Below are 24,624 nucleotides of genomic sequence, written 5' to 3'. Positions count from 1 at the left end.
TATCTGGAAAGCAGTTTCAATAGGCTGGGTCAGAAAATCGTAAATGCACTGAAATGTGGTTGTTATAACCGATGGATCATTACATCCGGGATCGTTATAAGTGTGCTTGACTGAATTACTGTTAACAGCCACTGTGAGATGGGTTCTGCCGAAATCTTTTTTTTTAACAGTTGGTTACTTCTGCTTTGCTTGGGCCAAAAAGGAAGCAGTTTCAGCAAGCAATGTCTCTGGGACCTTTATTATCTTCAAGCACTGTTTGAGCATGTGTGTGGCAGTTTCTGCTGTGGCTCAGGGAGAATTTCCAGCTGTGGATGGTCGATGCTCCACGCGGCCGTACTCTTCCACGCACAGATGGCAGCTCCACAGGCCTGCAACCACACACACACACACCACGGTTAGCTCTGGCACAAGGGGCAACCTTCACAGATGAGCACACTGTATGAGCAAAAATGAGGGGCGCTATATTCAGCAACAGCCATATGAAGCCAAAAAGAACACGTCTGTCTTTTATCTTCGAACTGTAGAATTAATTATGGAGGAGAGATTAAACCTGTGACATACCTCATATTCTTTATAAAGGAAAAGCAAAGTGCGGGCACCACATAAGACTTGCTGGGCTACACCATGGCGATAGCTTCGTCCACTTCCTTCAATATCTGGGCGCACATAATATTTATAACCTTGCCTGGGAATGTATCAGAACCCCTCACTCTCACGACGGCTAATTACTTTTACTTCCTTAATTAGATATTACTTGACAGCAAACTGCAGCCGTCAAGTAATATATTATCTTGGGAACAGTTAAATGGCCAATAAACCTTCCTCAATAGGGGGGTTCTCATCGTGAAAGTAGGCCCTGTTGAGACTCCAGGTGCCCCAACCACAGCAGCCATGAGCAAGAGGGATAAGTACATAGCATCTTTTGTTATTCAGAACCACACCAAGAAACAGAAAATGTAGCCAGAAAGAAGCATGGCAGAAATTAATTATGCTCCGTCGGAATGTAGAAATAACCGGGCAAATGGAAAAGAGATAAAATAAAGGTAGACCACCTGCCATGGCTGTTAGAGGTAGATGCTGCTGCGGGTACCTACTGGTAAAATATGCATGTACACACTACTGGCCAAGTGCTCCGATATTGCGAGACCTCAACTTTTGGAAGACAATCCAACCTAAGAGAATCCTCACCTCAACAGATATTTCCCCTGATGCCACATGGGAAAGAAACTGGCCGGGGGACATTTTTTTAGAGTTGCATGTTTGGTCCATGCAAAGCAAGCATTGCAGTCATTTCGCAAGTGATGCACATTTGCATGCCTGGCTGAGGGGTCTGCTTGTACTCATCTCAGCTGCGACCAACCTTTTCTTCTGATGTCGCCTTTAGTTTATCAAAAACATCAAGTTATATACCAAATTTAAACCACACCCATAATATACAGCTCAATTATTTTCCGCCATGCTTCACAATGCTATCACCTCATGCAGATGGTAAAATGCACTCACAACAAGGTGTACAGCCAGACAAGATCCTTAACCCCTTTGTGCCATCTAGGTACACAGCGCCACTGATCCGTCTCGCACTGTTTTTGATGTGCATGTACAATGCCATTCTTATGCTTGATGTACTCAACACTACTGGTTGCCCAGGTGTGCTGCCATCCATCTCCATGGAGTAGCCCAAAGCCTTTGAAAATTGCATTTTTGCTCACCAGGGTGCACAAATAGACTTGTTTACCTCTGAGCGCTTGTGCAAACGGTCACGCGCGCGTCGTCACACTGTCACGCACGCAGCCAAAGCACACATGAAGGAGGTGCTATGATTTTTTTCGGCTGCTGCTTTCATGTTTCTGGAAGCTTAGATATAGCTCTGCATGGCTGGGATTTAGAGACACCGCATTTACCCTTATCTAATGCACCCTCGAATCTAATGTGCACCCAATTTTCGCGGGTTTAAGGTAAGAAAATAAAAGTTCATGTGGATCATAATGCAACAGGCCCCCAATTCATTAATGAAAATTTACCTTGACAGAACGAATGTTTTTTAATGAGGCTTCATAATTAAAGCGGTACACTGTATATGCCATTTGTGTTTGACTGGCCACAGGTACCAAGCATACAGGGGTGGTACTCTTGAGCGATCACATTCAGAGATACTGCTATCAGTTTCGTGAGATCTTACATGACTCTGCATTGGACGTGTCTAAGTATGCGGCCAACAGTGTCCCTGGTACTACGCGCTGATAGCAAGCTTGGCACAGAGCCAGCTGTGCTGGAATGTATTTCTCTGCGGCTGAAAGCACGCTCCCGCAGGGCGCGCCGAGTCATTGCGCCTGACGCATGTATGAAACCATGTGTCACTGACGTCACGCTGGTTCTACTTAAGCGGCTGTGGAAATAAAGACGGGGCTCTTTCCCCTTGCTGGCGTTTTGGACTACAGTCGTCTCCTGTCTTTCGTCGATCACGCATTGATAGCGGCGGCGCTGATACGACATGGTGTCAGAAGTGATGCAATCCACCCACTTTTAAAAGGGATTGAAAAGAGCATCGAGACGTCGTCAGAAAGGAAGGCTGCAATGGCCACTGCATCGCCGCCAGGTCTTCAGCAGCCGCCACCGCTAAACATCGACACTACCTCAGAGTGGCCGGCGTGGATACTGCACTTCGATGACTATCGCTATGCGTCAGTCAGGCCTGAATGAGCGCCTGGAAGAGGCACAAGTACGCACTCTGCTTTACACCATGGGTCGACAAGCAAGGGACATCTTCACCACCTTCAATCTTTCTGCAGAAGATTCGAAGAAACTTGAGCTGGTCAAAAAGAAGTTCGACGTTTACTTCATCAAGGAGAGCAACATTGTCTACGAGAGCGCTTGCTTTCACAAGCGGCACCAGATGCCTGGCGAGTCAATTGACCAGTTTATGACTGCTCTACACGTCTTGGCGGACAAATGCGACTTCGGAGAATTCAAGCAGTGCCTCATCAGGGACCGGTTCGTCGTGGGCCTGTGGGATGAAAAACTTTCCGAGTCGCTCCAAATGGATCCCAAGCTGTCTCTCGCAACAGCTCTGGTGAGGGCCCGCCTAAAAGAGACCGTTCAGCAGCAGCAAAAAGAACTTCGAAACTGCAACGAAGTCCACGAATACACACCGTGCAAGCCATGTGAGGACGTCAATGTCGACGCAGTGGGCTACCGCAAGAAACCGCAACGCAGCAAGGAAACCCGGCCGACATCAGCCCGTTCTGAGGGACCGTGCATCTTCTGCGGAGGCAACTCGCACCCAAGGAAAGCCTGCCCAGCGAGAGGCCAGAGGTGCTTCAACTGCGGCTTAAAGGGACACTTCGGCAAGGTGTGCCTCAAAGGGACTTCTCCAGGCTACCAGCGAAATGTATAAGCGTTGTCTGTACAAAACGACAGTGGGGAGGTTTTTTTGGGCGCGGTCGAGGCGCCTCGCGCCAAAGCGCGTTACGTTCAGGTATTACTTAACTCCGTGCCTGTTCTTGCAAAGGTCGACTCAGGTGCAGAAGTGTCCGTAATTCCAGCATCATTTCCGGGACTTTCCACGAGCTTGGAAAAGGCCGACGAGGTCTTGACTGGCGCTAGCGGTGACCGCTTAAATGTTGTGGGCAAGTTTCAGGCGGATATATTTTGGAGGGGACAAACTTCGCACCAAACGTATTATGTGGTCAGTCCTTTGCGCCATGTGCTGCTTGCTGGATTTGCCGGCTCTCGAAGCGTTGGGAGTCATCAAGTTCATTGACTCTGTGGCTCACAAGGAACCCAACTACGAAGTTTTGTGCCCTCAGGTTTTCAACAACTTGGTCACTATGCCCGGGGAGTATGCAATAAGGCTTAAACCAAATGCTGTTCCATTTGCAATAAGCGCACCGCGCAGGATTCCTATACCGCTTCAGGAGCCTGTAAAACGAGAACTCGAGAAGATGGAACAAATGGGCGTCATTCGTAAAGTCGAAGAGCCAACAGAGTGGTGTGCCGGCATTGTACCTGTACAAAAGCACTCGGGAGATGTAAGGATCTGCGTAGACCTTACGCAATCGAACAAGTTTGTCTTAAGAGAAAGATACACATTGCCTACTGTCGACCAAGCACTGGGCTCCCTTGCCGGTGCAAAATGGTTTTCCAAATTAGACGCGAATTCGGCTTCCATCAGGTGCGACTCAGCAAGGCCTCAGAAGTGCTGACCACGTTCATTACACCGTTTGGGCGGTACTGTTTCACTAGGATGCCATTCGGGATTACATCAGCTCCAGAGTATTTTCAAAGAATGTCTGAAATCCTGGCAGGCCTGCCTGGCGTTCTTAACCTGATGGACGATATTCTCATTTTTGGCAACAGCAAAGCGCATGAAGTAGTAAAGGCAAGGCGCAGAAGACCAGGACTTAGGGAGAAGAACACAAACGACAGGACCGGCGCCCTCGAGACTGGCAAGCTGAGACGACTATCAGGTTGACGGACAAAATGGCAGGATCAGTGCGAAAGCTTTGATGAAAGAAAGGGCCCAATGTAGAAGAAATATGCTCCAGTAAAACTCTTGCTTGGGCTAGTTGGTTCATGCTTGAAGTGGTAAAGGCAAGGCGCAGAAGACCAGGACTTAGGGAGAAGAACACAAACGACAGGCCATTCGACGCCTATCTTTCTAGGCCATGAGGGTGCGACTTTGCTCGCTCGGATTTAGACATAGTTCTTTCATTATGTCCTTTGAGGCCCTTGCCTTTGCACACAATGATGTTCCCAGTATGACCCACGTTCAGTTTGGCGTAAAGTTCGCGAACGGACCACGCGCAGTCGCTCGTCAGATTACGCGCCGCGCGATCGGCCGCTGGCGTCAACTTCGTCTTCACGTAGCTCTGGCACGTTTTCGTGTGAAGAGCCCGACGGCTGATGCCCATCAACGAGACAAACGTCATTGAACGCGGTCTGTCGGTTCCCCGTTGCCTGCATGGCACGCGTAGCCAAAACGTTCACAGCAAAGGTTCATGTTCACAGCAAAGTTCAGCACTGTGAACGCACGGCGAGCTCCACACCGACGCAATCTCTCCACAATTTGCGCACAGAAAACGCAGTTCACAGCGTGTCCATATTCCCGCTCGTCTCGGATGATTTATAAGGCACCACTGCAGATGTTGCAGTTCACAAATGTTAATAAAGTGTTCACGGCACTCAAATCCACAATCGTAAACGTAGTCCCATCAGGCGGGCGAAGTGCATCGTCGGTACTGTCACCCACAAACTCACGTTTCCTCTCCATTGCTGGAGTAGAAGACAACTCCGATAGCTTTGCTTTGGCTTTTGCTTCCTCCTCCTCCCGCTTGGAGTGTTGCCGGTAGATAGTATCTTGCCGTACGCGAGCGCTGGGTCGAAGGGTCCACGGCAGGCGGACTTGTCACAGTATCCGCAGCAGCCGATGCGGTCGTTAGGCCTGTCGTTGCTGCATCGACGATTTCGGCATTGGTCGCTGAGGTTGTGGCGTCCTGAGTGTTTTGCAGTGTTGAGCAGCGTTTTTTGAAGTTTTCAATGAGTGTCCGTTCCACTTTTTGCGCACCAAACTTGTGCCGCATTCGAAATTTGCGCTCCGTTTCAGATATCGCGTTGACACTGGGGCAAGATGGCGCACCTCAGTGCACGGCTCCAAGCGCGAAGCAGACGATGGCCATGCAGTTCCGCCAATCGGGAGGCAAGCTCAAGTCACGTGCACCGAGTGACGAATAGGAGGCCATTCTGGTACCTTTTTTTTGCCGTGCATTTTATAAATGGCCAATGGCTGAATGGGGCCCATTCTGGCGGGAATTTGAAGGGAAAAGTCACCTCTTTCAAATGAGACCAAGATGTCCGCGCTAGCACATGTGGAAGAGCAGGCGCGCGTTTCGGAAAATATGCTGTTTCAGCGCAAGTTCCGCCTGAAATTCAGCTAGTACATGTCGTATAAGGCGTCACTGCAGCTGAAATACTGACGTTATCGGTATGAAATTAACAGTATAGATGGAATAATAGCTGTACATTCCAAAAATGCAATAAAAAAAATCGAGTTTTTTTCGAAATTTTTGGTCGCCACAACCCGTGTTGAAAGCACCCTCTGATATATCGCAATTACGCAGTGTTCTGGGCATGGCCAACCACCTAGGCCGTTTTTTGCCAAACTTGGCGCAAACCACTGCCCCGCTACGGGAGCTTTTGCAGAAAGAGACCGACTGGGCTTGGGGCTTATCTGCTCAGCAAAGTGCATGGCTATGTATGATCCACGCCTTCCCACGATTCTTTTGGCGGACGCCTCGTCTTACGGTCTCGGTGCCGTCCTTTTCCAGAAGCAACGCAATGGCGAGCGCCGGCCGATAGCGTTTGCTTCAAGGTCACTGACGAAAACTGAGCAGCGCTATGCGCAAGTGGAAAAGGAGGCACTAGCGTTAACATGGGCTGCCGACTGATTCGACGAATACATAAGAGGTATTGAGGTGATGCTTGAAACAGACCACAAACCTCTCGTTTCGTTGCTTGGTAAAATGCCTATTGATGTGTTGCCGCCAAGGGTTCAGCGCTTCAGAATGCGGCTGATGCGGTATCACTTTAATATTGTGTACGTTCCCGGTAAAAGCTTGATAACGGCGGACGCTCTTTCAAGAGCACCGACGAAAGAAGATAAACTAGCCGGTGAACTGACCGTCTCAGAAGTGTCGTCTTTCGTGAAAGCATGTGTGCAAGGGCTTCAAATGGGTGACAATTTTGTTAACAGAATACGCGATGTGCAAAAGACTGACGTCGTTTGTCAAGCCTTGCTTAAGTTGTGTCGCCAAGGCTGGCTAAAAAAACCAAAGCTTCCTTGCTACTTAGTTTTGTACTGGCAGGAAAGAGCACTAATTGCCGAATGCAATGGCATGCTGCTAAAAGGGACCAGACTGGTGGTACCTCAGTGCCTAAGAAAGGAAGTACTAAAAAAACTACATGATGGACATCAGGGAATCGCGAGAACTACAGCTTTGGCAAAGGAATTGGTCTGGTGGCCAGGCATCGGCGAACAACTTGCGCGGCAAGTGAAAGAATGTGTTACTTGTGCGCGCTTTGTCAACCAGAACTCGGAGCCATCGATTTCAACTCCAATGCCAAGTTTCGCGTGGGAACGAGTTGGGGTCGACTTGTGCTTTATTAACAACTGTCATTATCTTGTCGTGGTCGGCTACCTGTCACGGTATCCGGAAGTAGCCCTCCTTCCCTCAACAAAAGCTAGGGCGGTGATAGAAAGGCTAAAAAGCATTTTTGCATGCAATGGCCTCCCGGAGACCGTAGTGACAGACAATGGACTACAATTTTCTTGTACAGAGTTTGATAAGTTTGCACACGATTATGGCTTTGGTCACGTCACTACTAGCCCTAGGTACCCTCAGGCTAATGGGGAAATTGAACGTATGGTGCAAACAATTAAGCGCCTGATCCTTAAATCTAAGGACTCGTACCTGGCTCTGCTTGCCTACAGGGCAACCCCAGGCATTCTTAGCCCTAGTCCGGCTGAAATCCTCATGGGCCGGCGTCTTAGGACAAGAGTTCCAATGGCGCCGCAGCTGCGTGGTCCAGTGCAGCCACCGCTGCTTAACCTTGCGGCCAAAGACAGTGCCAACAAGAAGCTACAAGCACGGTACTACAACAGGCGCCACAGAACCCGAGAATTGAACAAACTAAAAGCTGGTGATTTCGTTTGGGTAACGGACATGAAGACTAGAGCAACGGTGCTAGCCACAGCCGCTACACCGCGGTCCTACATAATACGTACCCAGGATGGGAGTATGCTGCGGCGTAACCGACGAATGCTCAACCACTTGCCAGAACAGAGGAAGGCAGAAGGCAGCTACGAGTTTCCAAACGAAAGTGATTTATCCGAATTGGTTTTTACGAACAGGGAGTCACCCGCTACCTTAACAGATTCGTTACCTTTAGCATCGGGGGCTATGACTTCAACTTTAGTACTGTGACCAAGTCTGGTAGAGTGGTTAAGCGACCAGTTCGATACGGGATTGATGAATAAGGTTTTGTTCGTGATAGATTACCACTGAGGGTTCTTGCTTTTTGTTCATGTGCGGGTGTGCTAAATGTCATGCGCAAAAACCACTTTCATTTTGCAAAAGGGGGGATGTGCTGGAACGTATTTCTCTGCGGCTGAAAGCACGCTCCCGCAGGGCGCGCCGAGTCATTGCGCCTGACGCATGTATGGAACCACGTGTCACTGACGTCACGCTGGTTCTACTTAAACGGCTGTGGAAATAAAGACGGGGCTCTTTCCCCTTGCTGGCGTTTTGGACTACAGTCGTCTCCTGTCTTTCGTCGATCACGCACTGATAGCGGCGGCGCTGATATGACACCAGCAACGCTGGCAGTCATACATACGCCAACGCATCCAATGCCGAGTCACACAAAATCTTGCCAAACGGACAGTGTCTCCGAAAGTGAACGACCAAGAATATTACTCCAGATCGCAGTCGAGTGCAAAATGAACCCACAGCCACGGCAACAGCAATCTTCACGAAAACATGCTCTGTTGACATCTTGTGATGGCGATGAGGCGGCATCTGATGGTAGGTTGTTGAAAACGCTGCAAACTTGGTTTTGGTTTCTTATTCTATTGCAATGTCCGGGCAATTTGAGTGAGTGAGTTCAGAGTGAGTGAGTTTGAGTGAATCAGAGTGAGTTCACCTCTGACTCTTTAATTTAGCTAGTTTTAATTGTTTCGATGATACAAATTTTGGCTAATATGAATATTTTTTGTGACCCCTTAAGATTCGCATAATTGAGATTCCACTGCAATAAATATATCGAATTAGATATATCGAATTAGAATTAGAAATAGATCGAATGAAAACATTTCATAATCAGTCAAAGGATGCTAAAACTTATGTTTCTAATGACTCTGTGGCCTTTCAGTGCCTGTGTTGTGCTGCTGAAACATAAACGTGGAACACAAACCTTGTGATTTAAAGCAGAGCACTGTCAGCATGCCTACTGGTATCTCTTCACTTAATTCAGACCACATTAGAACCAGGGCTCATCAATAAATGCCAAAATCTTGTCCACCTTTCTTCAGTGAAGTTCTGCAAGCTCCGAATAAATGCAGCACCTCGTCTAGTAAGCTGTATGAACATGATGTTGGTGGCCTGAAAGCTTCTATAGCGATAACTGTTGTGCACAATGTTAGGTAAACATTCCCCCTCACACTACAGGGTTGTATTGTGTATGGTCTTGTGCTTGGACTACATCCGCTATACGAACTCCCAAGGGTTACATAACACTCTCACGGCCTGGACAAGAGTAGACATGCACTGCAACACACCTGCAACTGAGATGAGCGACATTAAAAATTAGTTTCTGGGTTTTAACTTACCAAAAGAAATGTGTTAAGAGTAGGATTCTGTCTTTTGAGTTTAATCCAATGAAATTTTGAAAACACTTGCGGGTAAAAAAAATTTGGAGGAAGCTTAAGCTTCGTCTTTAAGAGTTGAATGCGATAGCATTCACAGATCCCCGACTGCTTCTCACACTTCCCAGCTTCCTGGCAACTGGAGCATATGTAACTGCAATGTTTACCGGGAAATGCTGGCTATAAACGCTATGCACGAAGGCGGGCTTTGTGGTAGGAATGCGGCCTCTTGCAAGGGCCATGATGCGGTGGAGGCGAGCGCCAGCTGGAGGTATTGCAGAGAACCGGGCGTGCCGCTCCTTGGCCTCTAAGACACCCACGCGCCGGCGCGTCTAAATGGCAGACGCCATGGCTGGTCTGTGAATGGTACAAACGCTGGAAAAGGGGTTTCTTTGAGTTTTTGCTTAACAGAATTATGTTTTATCGTATAGTGAAATTACAATCCGAGAGCTGTCATGTCTGTAGGTTGTGTGTAAGTCATAGTTTACAATTCTTCCACGTATTTTTGCTCGAGAAATTCCATTAGTTCGGTAAATTCCTTGCACCACATGGAGGGCCTAGGTATGGGTGGTTCGAAAATCATATTGAAGAAACAATGTCTGACACTGGATGCCGGATGCAGGACACCGACGCCGGATTTTCTGTGACACGGGCTCCTTAACGCTATAGTGTTAAAAGTTTAGGAATCGGATTTACCCACAAAACTCAGAATTCCGGGGCCTTCATTTGTGATCATGTGACCATGCCATCAAAAATTTCGAGAAACTGAATGCAGTTTTTGTTACAACAAACATCTTGCACAACCTGATCATTACGTTGACATTCCTATAGAAAAATTTAAACAAACTGCTCCTAGTAATTAAACAGTCGGATGCATAGTCGACCCTTCTGCATGACATGTACTGTCTCCTTGCCTGTGGGTGCTGCTGAGTCAATGGAATGGCGCATTTGCAACAAACACTGGTGCAGAGGTTAACTGCATGCTTGACACTGTGCACGACTGTGAACTGATCAACAGCTTCTGAGAGTACTATACCGTCTCTGCAAAAAAGTAGCCACGTTTTGAGCAGGGAAGCATTCCTCACAGCTTGAAGTAAACCAGTGAGTCATTCAGATGCAGTCTACTTTTGTTAATTTGGCTCCAGTTCCATAAAGTTTTATTTTCATTCTGACAAAGATACAGAGAGGAGGACTGTGACAAAACGCTGTCTGTCAGAACAGCCTGACCAGGTCGCAGCCCCTATTGGTTCCAGTTAATTCCAAAATTCCGGCTGGAAGGTTCATAGCATACATTTCTATGCCATGAACTTTCATTATTTTGATCCTGAAATTAGCCGTTGCCGGATAAATCAAACTTGACTAGTGATCACACATGCGCTTGGCCACAATGGTGGTTGCAGTAGAGACTCCAAAGCCTCCACCATGACGGTGCTTAGGGTAGAGTGAGTGTGTCGAGCACACATCATCTTCCGTTGAAAATGTTTATCGTCGGCCTGCGCCAGGAAGATATTACAGAGAAAAAGGTAGCCCACTGTGAATTGTTACCGTGTTTACCCAATTCTAACACGACCATTCTGATTATTTCTTTTCCAGGAAAATTTATCCAGCTTGGGCGATGCAATTCGATACTAAACCAAAACCAAAACACATTCACGACAGCCCACCATCAGAGTCAGCCTAGCCAGTGTCATCGCCATTGCCATCACAAGAGGGCAACCATGGATAGTGGTACTGAAAGCGACAAAATGAGTTTTCGCATAGCGTGAAGACGATATGAGAATGATGACACGCTGCTTTCAGTCTGGACACAAAACATCCCTCAAAAGATAAGTTATTATACCTAGTGGCAACAAATCGTGCCTGGTGTCCTTGGTGTTCCGACATGCGCCACAGGACAAATTAGTGAATTGGCTATTCTAGGCAAGGGCCAGCGTCCCGTTTGCGATTATTGTGGAATCATTTGCTAAATACAGAATATAATACTTGCTATGGACTACACTGAGAATTATAAGTTGTGGCTCTTCACAGATACTAGCGATAAAGTGCTGTCTGAAAGTGATGACAATAGACATTGTGAGAGTTATGAAGGTTCATATTTCCCGCGCTCCTACAGGTGCCATGGAAACAAGGAAAGCAGACACCTTCTTCATCTCTTCTTATGCAGGGAGCCAGACTTCTTTCCCCGTGGGGGCACAACCCTCTTACAAAGTGATCACAAACATAGATCGTCATGTGACCACGGAGCCCCGCGCCTCTTAGAGCAAAGCAAAGAACAAGTCGGTGTTGTCGAAATTGGCACGGCTGGCGAATGCCAGAGAAGACTGGGAGCCAGAATGAAGTAAGGGCCCCAGGTAAAGATCTTGTTCCTCTCCTTTGTTGTGCCCTGTCTACGTTCAGTTCGCCTCACAACCCCGGCAAGCATCTCGTTTGTAACTAGCCTGCTTTCAAGCGAATCTTTTGGTAGCTGTAGTTGTGCTTGTTATTCAACAGTGTGTTGTCATGCTTCTGCTGTCTTGGTACCACCGAAGCTCAGCGGTCAAGCCCAAGCCTTACTCATGAAAGCGGCTTGAGAAAATTAAGCACATCTATTTCCCTTCTGTGAAGGTTCACTGGTTTTACATCTTATTGCCAGAATTGGAGGCACCACTACATATTTCTTGCTAAATAATCAGGCCTGCATTCAGTTTCTACTTTGTTTAATAGCTCTAATGTCATTTCTAGGTTGGTTTTGTACTTTGAACCCATGAGAAGTGGGTGCGCGTTTGATTCATAGATATGTTGAAATAGGAGCAAATACTGACAAATAAATCGGCGGTGTGTTTTGGCATTTTTTCTGCCTCTTGTTTAGTTTGATCCACTGGATAATTTCAATGAATCTCATTGTTACCTTCAAGGTTGGAATAATGGACATCGATTGTACCCCTCTCAAATCATGAACACAAATGTGAAGCCGGAACTGACAACAGCGCTCAGCAAATATGGGCAGCTTATTTTTTTTTTTTGCTGTTTTACTATGGGGCACTGGATCTAACAGGTTTTCTTGTATCCGGTACAAACATTGATCTCTAGTTCTGTAAATCGGAAAGAGTGCGGTGCAATGACCAATCCCAACATTGGTAAATATGTATGTAGTATGTATCAGAATAAATTATTGCTGGTAAACAGTTCTGCTATTGTAAATGTGCGTAAATAAAAAATTTCCTTTGGATATAATGCCCTTCTTGGGGAGCATGAACGAAACTAAAAGGTAAATCCCACTAAAAGAAAAAAAAAAACTCAGCATTTTATTGTTTTTAGTAGAATCTCAGATAACGCAGAACCCTAGCCATGAGGGACACAGTCAAAGGGCTCCAGAATAGCACTGGCTACCTCAAAATGTGCAAACCACAGCACGGCCCATGAGCGCCCCAAACGAAGTCGCGTTTGTGAGACCTCGTGCTGCTCACCATGTCAGACGAACATTGAAGCGAGTAAATCAAGCACATCACATATTTATACATGGGTGGACCTTCATTTACCGAGCCCAGTTCATTCATCCGACTGGTGACACGACTACTTGTGCCTTTCTGGCACAAGAGTTAATAGCCCCTGACAAGCCTTGTGGTATGGATTCTATTTTGAGGCCAAGAACATTACAGACTCTGTTGTCAAGTCAGTCAACGTGCTCATGCTGTGAGGGAAGCAGACATCTTTGTGCCCAACTTTCACTCACTTGACCCAACTTGCTGTACACACACAAAATTCTCTTCGGCAACAAGTTGAAAACAATCCACCGTTAATGCGGGGTTCGGAAAAAAAATTTTGAAAGGTGCTTGAAACAAGACAGCATTACAGATGATGCCAGTGAATGCCTAGGGCAGCCTGCATGTATGAGACTGGCCAACAAGGGGATTGTGCAATAGCTACACCCTCAAGGATCACGTTGTTGAAAGAAACATGGAGGAGATCCATACATGTTTCCAAAATGGAAAAATTGGCAATCGAACTAGAAAAATTTAGTGCTCCACCTTTCGAGAGGACTCCTCTCGAAATCGATCATTACGCACCCGCGTAATGATCAATTTACCATTTGTCGTTACCATCTGTGTTTACCATCGATTTACCATCTGGCTTACCACCTGTCGAATGCTATGCAAACGACTTCAAGACAAACCAAGCGGTCTGCACGCACCAAACATTCTTAAGCAGATGCCCCATTTCATTCCTTTCATCACTTTCCGTACTTCCATGACAAAAAAAAGCTACAACCAAACTTGCCTTTATTATGTGTAGGTTTTATAATGGTTGTGGTCAACAATAACAACAACAAAAAAAGGTGCCTTTCGATTCTTCTCGTCTGCACTCGTGGGCATGCAACAAATCGCAAGCAGCAACGATAGTAGCTATGTTTACACTGATACGTTAGAAGTGTACCCTATTCATACGCCGATGCTTGTAACACAGCTAAGATATTCGTCCACCCTTAGCGGACATGTGCCATATTAGGATAGTAGTGTAGACAAATGCCACAATTTCCACAGCATGCCCACCATGTGTTTCTATGTCACTGGCAGCTAAGTGCGCCCATCTGTTTCTGTCCCCTCGAAGCGGACAAGGCTACGTTATTGCCACAAACTTGCCGATATTAACAATATTATTCATCACTGATATGGAAAAAACTGTTTCACTGCACGTAATGTACTCACGAGAAGAAAAAAAAATCGCGTTCGGCCTGCTTTGTCGGCCCCCATTCTTGTTTTGGTGTCCCGCACTACATACAGTGGCAGCTGCCTATTTGTTGACCTGTTGTCATTCCACAGTAAACGCGAGATGAAAAGAAACATTTTTTTTCTATTTCCATCAATTTTTTTAAACAAAAATGTGCGATCATTATGCGAGTAAATACGGTATTTCATTTTCTTAGAATAAGCTTTGTTTTAAAAAAACTTGACCATTTACCTTTTTTTTTCATATCTAGAATTTTTTTTAGAAATACGATCTTTTGCAGGAATATTTCAAAGGCAACATTCTCTATTTGACACTCTTTTCAAGCTTGTGTGCTAAATAGAAAATGCGCAAAGGCACATCAAAGTGACAAAACTTATCTAAACTTATCTTATCGGGACCATGTTCAGAATTATTAAATACTTTTTTTCTGTGGACAGCATAAAATACACGTGGAACTTATTTGTATTTAAGCATACAAAAATGAGCAAAAAAGGTTTTCGACACAACTTCTGTAGTTTGCATTGAATTCGGCCGTAAGTCGGAAAATATTGGAGTAAGCAGTAGCAGGATGGCCACGGCACGACCTTCGAATATTTTTTTTCGTGTGTGCTGGGAACGCTTATTAGGAATAATATTTTTGGTTCATACAGTTTGACTATCCCTACATCACATACAAAAAATATGGATGTTCAATCTCTCATGGACTGTGCTTTTGAGCTGTAGATTTATTCAGCCACACCCTGTACTCCTGCAAAACTTCTGGCTAGCTCAGATGATAGAGCAACAGCTCTGGACCAGGGTTAACCCTTTGAAGGTTTTCGCCGTACATGTACGGTGGCGGTTTTCTGTCCCGCAAGGTCTTTGTCGTACGGGTACGGTTCCGACCCTCCGTTTGAAATTTCGCGCCATAATGACGATGCGTGCTCACCGGGGGTGCTGCCACCTCTTAAAACTTACAAGATGCGTTTGAAATTGGTGCTACCTTCTTGGGGAGAAAACAGAGCTGATTGCTAGCTTCAGCGCGTCGCTCAGACTGCGGCAACGCCCCTTTGGTGGTTTCGGTTTCGCCGTGTGATCGCAACGGAGGCATGCGAAACGTCAATTTTTTCTTTTTCGGCACTCTCTTGCAGGGCGGTGGAAGTTGATTTCTATCTTGATTGTCGCTGCTCTTAGCGTGTTTATGAGCGCCGTTCGCGAGGTGTTCTCGCTCTCAGTGGCAACGCGCTTTCGCGGTTTCGGTTCCGCCGCGTGATCGCAACGGAGGCGCGCGAAACGTGGTTTTTCTCTTTGTCGGCACGCACTCGCAGGGGCGGCGGAAGTTGATTTCTATCTTGATTGGCACTGCTCTTAGCTTGTTTATCACCACCGCTCACGAGGTATTCTCGCTCTCTGCGGCAACGCGCTTACGCGAGAGGGTGCCTCAGACCTCTGCCCAAGGCAGGCGCACGCAGAGATGTCGTGTGCGCCAACACAACTCCTCGCTCCAAGAGAACAGACACGCATTTTAGGTGTGCAGATTGCGATAAGGCGCTGTGCGTAGAACCGTGTTTCAAGGAGTACCACGCTTGGAAATACTATTGAACCTTTTGCAGTTCTGAGTGATGCCGACACCAAAATACTGTTCCTAATTATTTGTTACTATTTATTCCAGACTTTATACATTTTGTACATTCAAGATCCTTTGACCACCTGGGAAAGTATTTTTCAAAATAATTCGACCCTCAAAGGGTTAATTTTCCTTCAAATGCAAATCTTTCTTTCCAAAAAACCCTAATGGTTTTCTTAACCAGGGTGTCTACCAAGTTGACATTTCCAAATTCCCCGAGTTTTCCAGGTTTTCCTTGAGTGCCTTTGCAAAATTGCCTGAGTGACACAGAACTTCGTTTTATGTCAAGACGGGTTGACACCATGTGACCCGATGCTGCCACTCTCTAGTAAATATGTTAAAAAATATAAAAACGACTTAATCCAGTTTGAATAGTAAGGACTAGTGTTTACTTTATTCAAAAATAAGACAGAAAAGAGGGGTTAGTCAAATGTGCACCGAATAAAATATCTTTAAAAAAATTGCAAAAACCACTGCAAATTGAGTTGAACATTCTCAAATACAAATAAAAAGGAGTACATACAGAAGCAAATATTTTTGAACATAAGCTATTTTTATCAACTGATAGCAAGCTCATTGGTATGAGGCCTGAACATTGTCACAAGTGAGATTCTCTCTCAACAGTTGGCAAGTCAACTTAAACTGTCCTGACATACTCTCAGCCCGCGCGCACATGTCTCAGTGTTGTGTTTCACTGCTTTGAAGAGTGTATTTTGGTTTGGATGAGGGACACCTGCATCTCAGCATCAGTCAACACTTTGTTTTTTGAGCTCAAACTCCTTCAAAGAAGCAGCGGAACACTTCCTTTCCTGCTCATTACTCAATGCATAGTTCCTTCGTCGCACATTTGCTCCATGGGCCATTTGGCTCCACAAGCCATTTGAAGCGTCCTCTTATAGTCATTTGTACGATCAATGTCCAATTTTTCGGACTCACTAGGAGCCGCGAAAATGTCCGAAAAATCGGGCAGTCCAAAAAAAAAAAAAAAAAAGACTGCATGTTTTTTACTGCCCTTAAAGTGCAACTCCGGCGACTTTTTTATCATGCCAAGGTAATAGAATATTTAGGTTCCTAGACCCCCCTGTCACGCGTCTGATAGTAGAACTGTTTTGCAAATTCCCAAATAACTTTAAATAAGCAAAAAAGCACAAAACCAAACCGAAACCTGACTAAGCAGCCAAGTGAACCTCTTCGTGTGATGTCACAGGTGTCTTCGCCGGGGAAGGCACGCAGGGCATGCCGGTCTCACTCGCCGGCAGTGAAGAGCAGATGCTCGGCTGAATCGTGACCGTGCCGGATTTTCGGGTGACAATGTCAGCTGCACCAGCTCTTCGGATCTGTCAAATATTGACAGGTATGATTTTGACGAATCTGATAGCCATGAATCACCGTTCGCATTCGACCTGCCATAACGAGAGCCAGCGCCCATGCGCTACACACTGTGCTGCAACATGAAGACCAAGGGTAGCCCAAACCGCTGATTTTATATGTGCTGCTTGCTATTTTAGGTGTTATACTTCTCCTCAGAGAAATGCTTGGCATGCTCACTGTAAGACGTGGAGCACGACTTTCCGCATTTGTATCTCACAAAAACGCCGCTGGCAGTCCAAAGCACCAAACGGTGCATCGATCGGCAGATGCAGCTATCATTCGTCGTTCGCTTGAGATGTACTACTCGCCGCTCACCGTTGACGTAAAATAATGTCAGAAGATATCAAAACAGGCAGATTTTGTGCATGTAAGCTCCATTGCATCACTCCGAATCGTGCTGATATGAGCGACCACACACCTTCGAAATCAGCAAGCGAGAGACTGCAGTACGGGAGCGTTATGCTGCCTACTTATCATTCTTCATGTTCTCTTCATGCACACAATATGTTCCGTAAAGTGGACATAGATGAGGACTTTGCGCGTGTGATCGTTCATTTACAGAACGCTAATTTTCTCGCGGAAATGCCAATGCCAGTGTAGACATCGTTGGCAATTGAACAAAGCGGTTGTTTACGCTGCTGTATCGAAGGGGCCTACACTTGCTCTCCATTTGGGATACAAGGCAAGCAGTGCACCTCTGAAGCTAAATAATGAATTGGCATGACAATACATAAAAATAACCCACCTTCATAGTTGCATTTAATTTAGAGAAGCCCCGGTGAGTATGGTGGGCAGCTTTCTGTCAAAAATGGCAACGTACCGATGTCGATACTGCTCCGTGTTGTCACTTCTTGCTTTTTGTGTGTGCACTGTACGAAATTAGGAATGGTTTATTTCAAATCCATATGGGCAAAACTCAACCACAGAAGTAGTTTTCTTCATCCTGATGGCTTAATTAGCTTCAGGTCAGTCGCTCAGGTCTGCCAGCAGCAGACGCTTGAACTACGCGACTGTGACATATAGGCTTAACCTCGGCTGAATGTGATCGCCATAGGCTCAAACTGTGTGTGCAGATGGCGCGGGCTGAAGTTCGTGCAACCAACAATGCAACACCACTTGCCACCGCCCCTCACTTCGCCGTCCACAGGGATTGCAAATTCTCGTGACAGCAACTTCTCACGCAAAGCCCTAGCTCACGATCATCGACTCCTCCACGCTCTCGCCACTGTTGTCTGCATGATCCTGGCATGCTTCGAGTGGGACTCCTCTGACGTCATACACAATGTTGCCTGTAACTGAGGAGCAGGTAAGGTAGGGTGTTCGAAGCAATTTATTAAATTTATTTGTAAAAGATCTGTGCAACTCTCAAACCTGATTTCTTTAGGACATGACAGGAGTGTGCAGAGAAACGTACCCAGCAAATTTCATTGACATCCACTGACATCAAAAAATCTCCGGAGTTGCCCTTGAAAAGGCCCCTCACCAGGCCACACAGCAAATTTCGGTTATACGCTGGAAGTTGTTACGCGCCCTCTGGGTAGTGTTCTGCTGGAAGAATTTTTCAAGTTGGTTCATTACTAGCTGAGATAAAAATATTTAGGTGCTGCAAACCTATGATTTCAGGAGGCAGATGAGTGCCACTGCCAAGAGAGATACTCTCTCCGCTCTTCCTGTCTAGCCTCCACAAGTGAAATTCCTTCCCTGCGTTCTCCCTATACCGGAGCTCAAGGATAGCGTGATGCATACATCAGGGCCCCACCTTCACTTCTTTCCCTCGCTTTTTTTTGCTGCAGTACGCACTTCTGCTGATGGCATTGCGTGCAAGCTGTTGCGTTCGTCTCATTTCACGCAGCGCACAATTTTGCAATCTGTGCACGAGAACACCTGACTAATGGTATAAGCCAGTGCTACACAAATACCATGGCAATGTGCAATTCAGACACAAGTGGTTCATAGAGCATGATCACGCGATGGAACCATGGCAGAAAATGACATACTTTCGTTGTCTGCACATGCGACTGCACGACGTGGGAAGAAGCAGACAAAACGGAAGTACATCTCTCTTGCTGTGGTGCGAAGTAAAACAAGAACATGCAGACACATTTGGTTTGTGTTTTTTATTATTTCTCTAAACTTTAATTCATCTGTTGAAGCAACAGATTACACAAATAAGATGTTGCTTTGAATAATTCTCAAAGTCACGTGCTACTACGAGTGACGCGACAGCAGTGCGATGTACTTAGGTGTACTTGTGCGATATACATCGACTCTCTGGCTGGGAGCGCGGCGCCCGCGAGGAGAAGGCCTGATGGCATTCAGTTTAAAATTTCAGCTCTTTCCATGGCGCAAAGCGAAGTAGTACTTAGCACACACGATCGTTAGCGAGCATAGTGTGCACAGCACTTGTCAGCTCAATATGGCCAGACCTGGTGAGGGGCCCTTTAACACCACAATGCCCAACGTATCATTTTTGACATCCTGAATTTGATGCTTGAAAAATCCGATTTAGTCCTGTAAAACCAATCTACAACCCATACTAGCGCTTTTGGTATTCTGGAGGGAGTGTTCAGCTGCGAATAGTTCAGCAAATGAACTATTAATTAAATAATTACCATAATAATTACATTTTACTCTATTATAATTTAACTGTTTTCTTCATACCATTATACTCTCCATGGCGAGAAATACGTGTGAGCAAGTTGTTTCAATATTATTTTACATGGAATGCATGGTGTTCGAGCTTTGTGGGGTTAAGGGCTCAAATTGCCACAGGCACACTCGAAAAAGCTCTGAAGGCCTGTCAGTACACTTATTAGACATATCGGTACTCATAATGTGACAGGGGGTGGCGGATGCACGCATGTATAATTAAGGAATGCATACTGTGTCCTATGACAATTGCCCCTTCCCACTCTTATTATGCTTCACCGCAACACTTTTGCGTATGCTTCACCGCCTAACATTCCTGTACTGAGGCAAAGCTAACTTTCAAGACCCAGCTATAAGCAACGCGTCGTGCTTTCCGGGCTTCGAAGCAACTCGTGAGGACCAAGAAGGCGGAGTCGGTGCCATTGCTGACAGCGGCGAATTCTTTGAATGAAAAGCACGGCACAGAACGGCAAGACGCTTAATAGCGAAGGTCAAGACAGCTAGGCCTGGCGTTGCCGCGGTGGTGACTACGGCTGCCGGCAGATCCGCGTGTGAGAGCGCCGATTCGAGGCTGCGAGGTAATCAAAATGGCGGCGGTGATGGTGGCTTGGTGGTCACGGCAAGAAGTCCGGAAAATCGGACAGCGAAGGGTTCTCGCGTCCGAAATTTCAGACGTTCTTATACATTGACCCTATCGGGGACGTGGTGGTGCCGCGAAGCCGTCCGAACTATCGGGCGTCCAGAAAGTCGGTCGTTGACGGTACACTGGCAACTCCTCCAGCGGACCACACGGTGTCAAAGAGGATTCGTTGCGATTCCTCTCTGTTACTCGGGCCAGCATTACCGCAACTTTCGTTCCCTTTCAATAAAATTACTCATTTTCCATGATAGAAGCAGAAACTCCCCGAGTTTTCCCTCAGTATTTCCAGACTATTCAAAATCCCTGAGAATTCGCGGTTTTCCTGGTTGGTAGACACCCTGTTAACTAGCTTTCTGCTACTTTCGGGTGCACAATTCTTTTTTCATGAGAATTTCCTTTACCTTGCACATTTCCACAGGAGGGATTTGCCTGTCATTGTTGTTTGTTGAGCGTTGAGAACTTACTACACTGCTGCTTTTTATCATGCCATAAGCTGCCACTGTACTTTGTATTTTATTTATTTATTTATTGACGCTTTACCCATAGCACCGAGAAGGCATTACAGAGGGGTTACAATCTGGGGTTACAGTTACAGTTTGTAAAACAGTAATACTATCAGCAGAACTTATTTCGCAATACCTATAAACAAAGTTCAACACATGAATCAATTAACGTGGGCTACAAGAACAACACTGGCCAAAACTTCAAAGTAGTCTAAATAAGAGCTAGAACTTATACTCATTTCAATAGCACAAAGAACATACCACCAGATAAAAATTTAAAATTCAGCTTGTAGTTCTTAAACCTTGTTCAAGAAATACGAGATAATAAGCATCAAACATCAATAAGCGATAGTGTACTACTCGCCCAACATGCATCACTGGAGATTCAGAATAGTTGTTTTTTTGGGGGGAAATTGCAACTCTTATAACAAATTCTCTCGACCTAATTGTGCTAAAAGAGCATAGTTAGCTACTGCACAGTAATCACTGCAAATTATTAGAACAAGAAAAAGTGTTGACAAAGCAGTACTATGCTAAATAAAACAAACACTATAAAAGCTACAAAATTCTAAATGTTTTGAAATCAAAGAAGTTTTACTCTTAACAAAGCAGTTCTCTCACAACCAATCAGTCCCTTGAAGCAAGCGTTGTGGTGACGGATAAGCTCCAAGGGAAAAATACCACCACAGGGTGACTGACCTTCGGGTGGCTCAGACAGGGGCGGCTGCAGGCAGTACATGTGGTAGCCCCGGTCGCAGTCGTCGCAAAACAGCAGCTGATCCTGCAGCACAAGGCACAAAATGGCCACACATGCATCATACCAGACTAGCACCAATTGCTTCCAAGAGTGCAATGGAATTGCTGACACACATCTCGTAAGAAGGGACTCAACCACATGTTCCCTTGCTTTTACACAACTGCTGTACCAAAACAAACTTTAACAGCAAGAATAGGCCAAACCCAGAAAGGCCAGCCCATATTCACCTCAGTCAGGGAAAATCAAGCAAGGAACAAAGCACTATATGTGCTTAAACTGTGCCATCTTCCTGCTCTGATGACTAGGCTTCACCTGATGTAGCGCTTGTCAACACGGAGCATATACAGGGACTGCTACACAAACACCTGAAAATCTACATCCCTTTGTGGAGTTTATGCTCACAGAGAAAATACACGTTAGCAACGTGTCCTGCAGAATCTGGTGATGTTACTCTCTAGCATCCCCTGCCATACGAGTGCGCCCATCTCTCTTCTTTTTTTTGAGTTCTCCATTCTTTCATACTTTTCTATTTACTGTTCCTTTCCCTTCATAGCCTAGGAGAAGGATGCATTCGATGTTCCATACCTAATGCACTTCATGACTAACTGGCTGGTGGCACTAACAGCAAAACTTCATTCAACAAAATGCGTTATAACAAATTATTCAGTATAATGAAGTAATTGTAGCTCAGTTTGAAGTTCCCATAGAAACTCACGCATTTAAAACTCAATTTTAATACAGCGGAAATTTGCTTTAGCCAGCATTTTGTGGGTCACAATGACCTGACCATGTTGAACTGATCAGGCCTGAATGCAGTGGCACGAGGCACAGCTAAAAACTTTTCCAACACAAGGTTACTGCAAGCTGCCTGGCAACACACCAAAACCAGCTAAAAATTGGTGGCTATGCCCACACTCTACTTCTGCCATCTCACCATTGCATTCCACCACTTGCACCACCAGAGCTATGTGCATATATCTGTGTGCAGCACACTCACTGAAGATCACTATCGTGCACTGTTACACCAGAATGAAATGCAAATCAAGCGAGATGCTAAGCGTACATTGCACTGACTGACCATGACCAAGATAAATACTTTCAAGTTCCCTGATCTTTCCAGCTTTCTCCGACTTCTTATGAAAATTTCTTGGCAGTCTATGACAATACAGGTATGAAAAAGCAAATGGTGGTTTATAGCTCACCGAGTTACTATGCCGCTAAGCTGTAAATCAGGTGGGCTGCCATGTCGATCAGATTTGATTGAAGTGAGTGTTTCACGCTATTCCAACCATCTGGCTGAACTCACACTAACAAAATCAGCAGAACACACCATTACTTTGCACATTGTATAGGTTAAGCAAAAAACTTGCTTTCTTCTGACCACTGTAGGTACTAATTTCCCCGTTTCAAAGCAAACAGAGTGAAAGCTCAAAGCCTTTTCGCTGAATTTTAAGAATTGACAAGTTCCCTGAATATTCGAGGTTTTCCATAATGGTAGGCGCCCTGAAACTGCTATGCATGTGCAGTGAAGGGTTCTTTTACATACTGTGTTTCACAATGATGTGCTTCATTTTCCATTCACTCCTCACCAGTGGGCCTTGAGGGGCTAGTTTGTGTGTTGACATGATGGAAGTAGCAGCACTCTGCCTACTCACTTTTTGCACTGCTACCCACTATGTCTCCATCATTGCCTCAGAGGAAGCTGCAAGGTCATTATCGCCAGGATCAGCCACTCAGTACGGTGAACGACACGAAAAATGAATCATCACAAAATACGACCTTTGCTATCCCATTCTCAGAGTCTGCTCAGCTCACCAGTGTTTTGTGAACATTGCAGCAGTGTTGCAAGCCTGCAATTTTGTGAATTAATAAGATCTGTTACAACAGTATTTCTGCACACCCAATCACGGCAAAGATGGACCCATGTTGACAGCTACATTGGAGAATGCTGTCATCTGAACTGATGAAGATGTGGCAAAAAAACTATCTCTTGCTGTTCTCGAAGCTTTCGCATCGGCTTCGGAATACCCAGTGCTAACTGGCCCCCTCCAGCAGGCAATGTTGGCCTTAAGGATGAACAATGGTTATAACGAAGTAATGAATGGAACGTTGGCTTGCCCTTCAATTTTGTTCACATAGAGGCTTCGCTGTATGTTGTTATTTCTTATTTATCGTACCTAAAATGCTCCGATGAAATGTATTACATGAGGGGGTGGGCAAACAAAATTTGCTGGATGAAATGAGTGTTAGTTTCTTTGAATGTGCAGGGTTCAGCAGCAGTCAGGCATGGGCCAACAGATTCCTACTAGCAGTGAGCCTTGCATTTAGCCCAAGCACAGGACAGTTGGTGACAATGGCAAGCACTCTGCAAAAGCCAAGCTTTTAAGAAGCACAGCACAAGCTCTTAATTTGCAATGCCAGGCCAACTCATAGAGCATCGCAAGTATAGTGGACATCTAGGAGAAAGGTGGCATGCCACATTTAGGCAAGACTCACACACGCATAATCAGTTCATTTGCATAGTGTCTGAGAGCAGCACTACTGCCACTCGCAATTAGGAGGAGATTTATTTTTAAACTTAGCAGTCTTCCTTTCAAAAATTAAGAGAAAAACAGCTGCACTAAAGACAGCACACTGCAAATAGAAACTGGTGTTGTCAAATGCCTGGCCTAGAAATCTCCTATTAACATGGTGATTGTAAATAAATAAGAAATTAGTTAATCACTAGTAATTAAGGAAAAAAAAATACTGGATACCTTCTTCAAGCCGATGCTAACAGACAGTTGGTTTTGTCTGTCTAGAAGGTGTTGCTTTATTCTTAGAAACTGGTGCATGTTAGCTGGGACATGCATTCAGAGTTAAAACTTCCACTAACCTTTTACAGCTATACAAATGTGGCATGAACATGTTTGTAGTGCTCGGTTCATGGTGGTGTATACACTGTGTACTTGAAATTGTGTTTAGAAAGTGTAC

General features: G+C 45.6%; 1 protein-coding gene across 5 annotated transcripts in view; it reads right to left on the bottom strand.

Annotated features, from left to right (window-relative positions):
• Positions 1 to 219: 219 nt before the first annotated feature.
• The window catches only part of d4 (double PHD fingers d4), a 238,169-nt gene continuing 213,764 nt past the window's right edge, over positions 220 to 24,624 (bottom strand). For 4 of the 5 annotated variants that reach the window (XM_075698246.1, XM_075698247.1, XM_075698244.1 and 1 more), the window contains 2 exons: positions 21,594 to 21,675; positions 220 to 368 (listed from right to left, as the gene is read on the bottom strand). In XM_075698246.1, coding sequence (XP_075554361.1) covers positions 246 to 368; positions 21,594 to 21,675 — 205 coding nt within the window. In that variant the 3' untranslated portion in view covers positions 220 to 245. Of the gene's footprint in view, positions 369 to 21,593; positions 21,676 to 24,624 lie in introns of those variants that run through there. The other variant, XR_012829468.1, reaches the window with a different exon arrangement.

Source organism: Dermacentor variabilis, chromosome 7 (genome assembly GCF_050947875.1).
Source record: "Dermacentor variabilis isolate Ectoservices chromosome 7, ASM5094787v1, whole genome shotgun sequence".
NCBI classification, from domain to species: Eukaryota; Metazoa; Arthropoda; class Arachnida; order Ixodida; family Ixodidae; genus Dermacentor; species Dermacentor variabilis.
The sequence above is the reverse complement of the archived record's forward strand: the minus strand, read 5'-3'. Positions and strand labels throughout refer to the sequence as shown.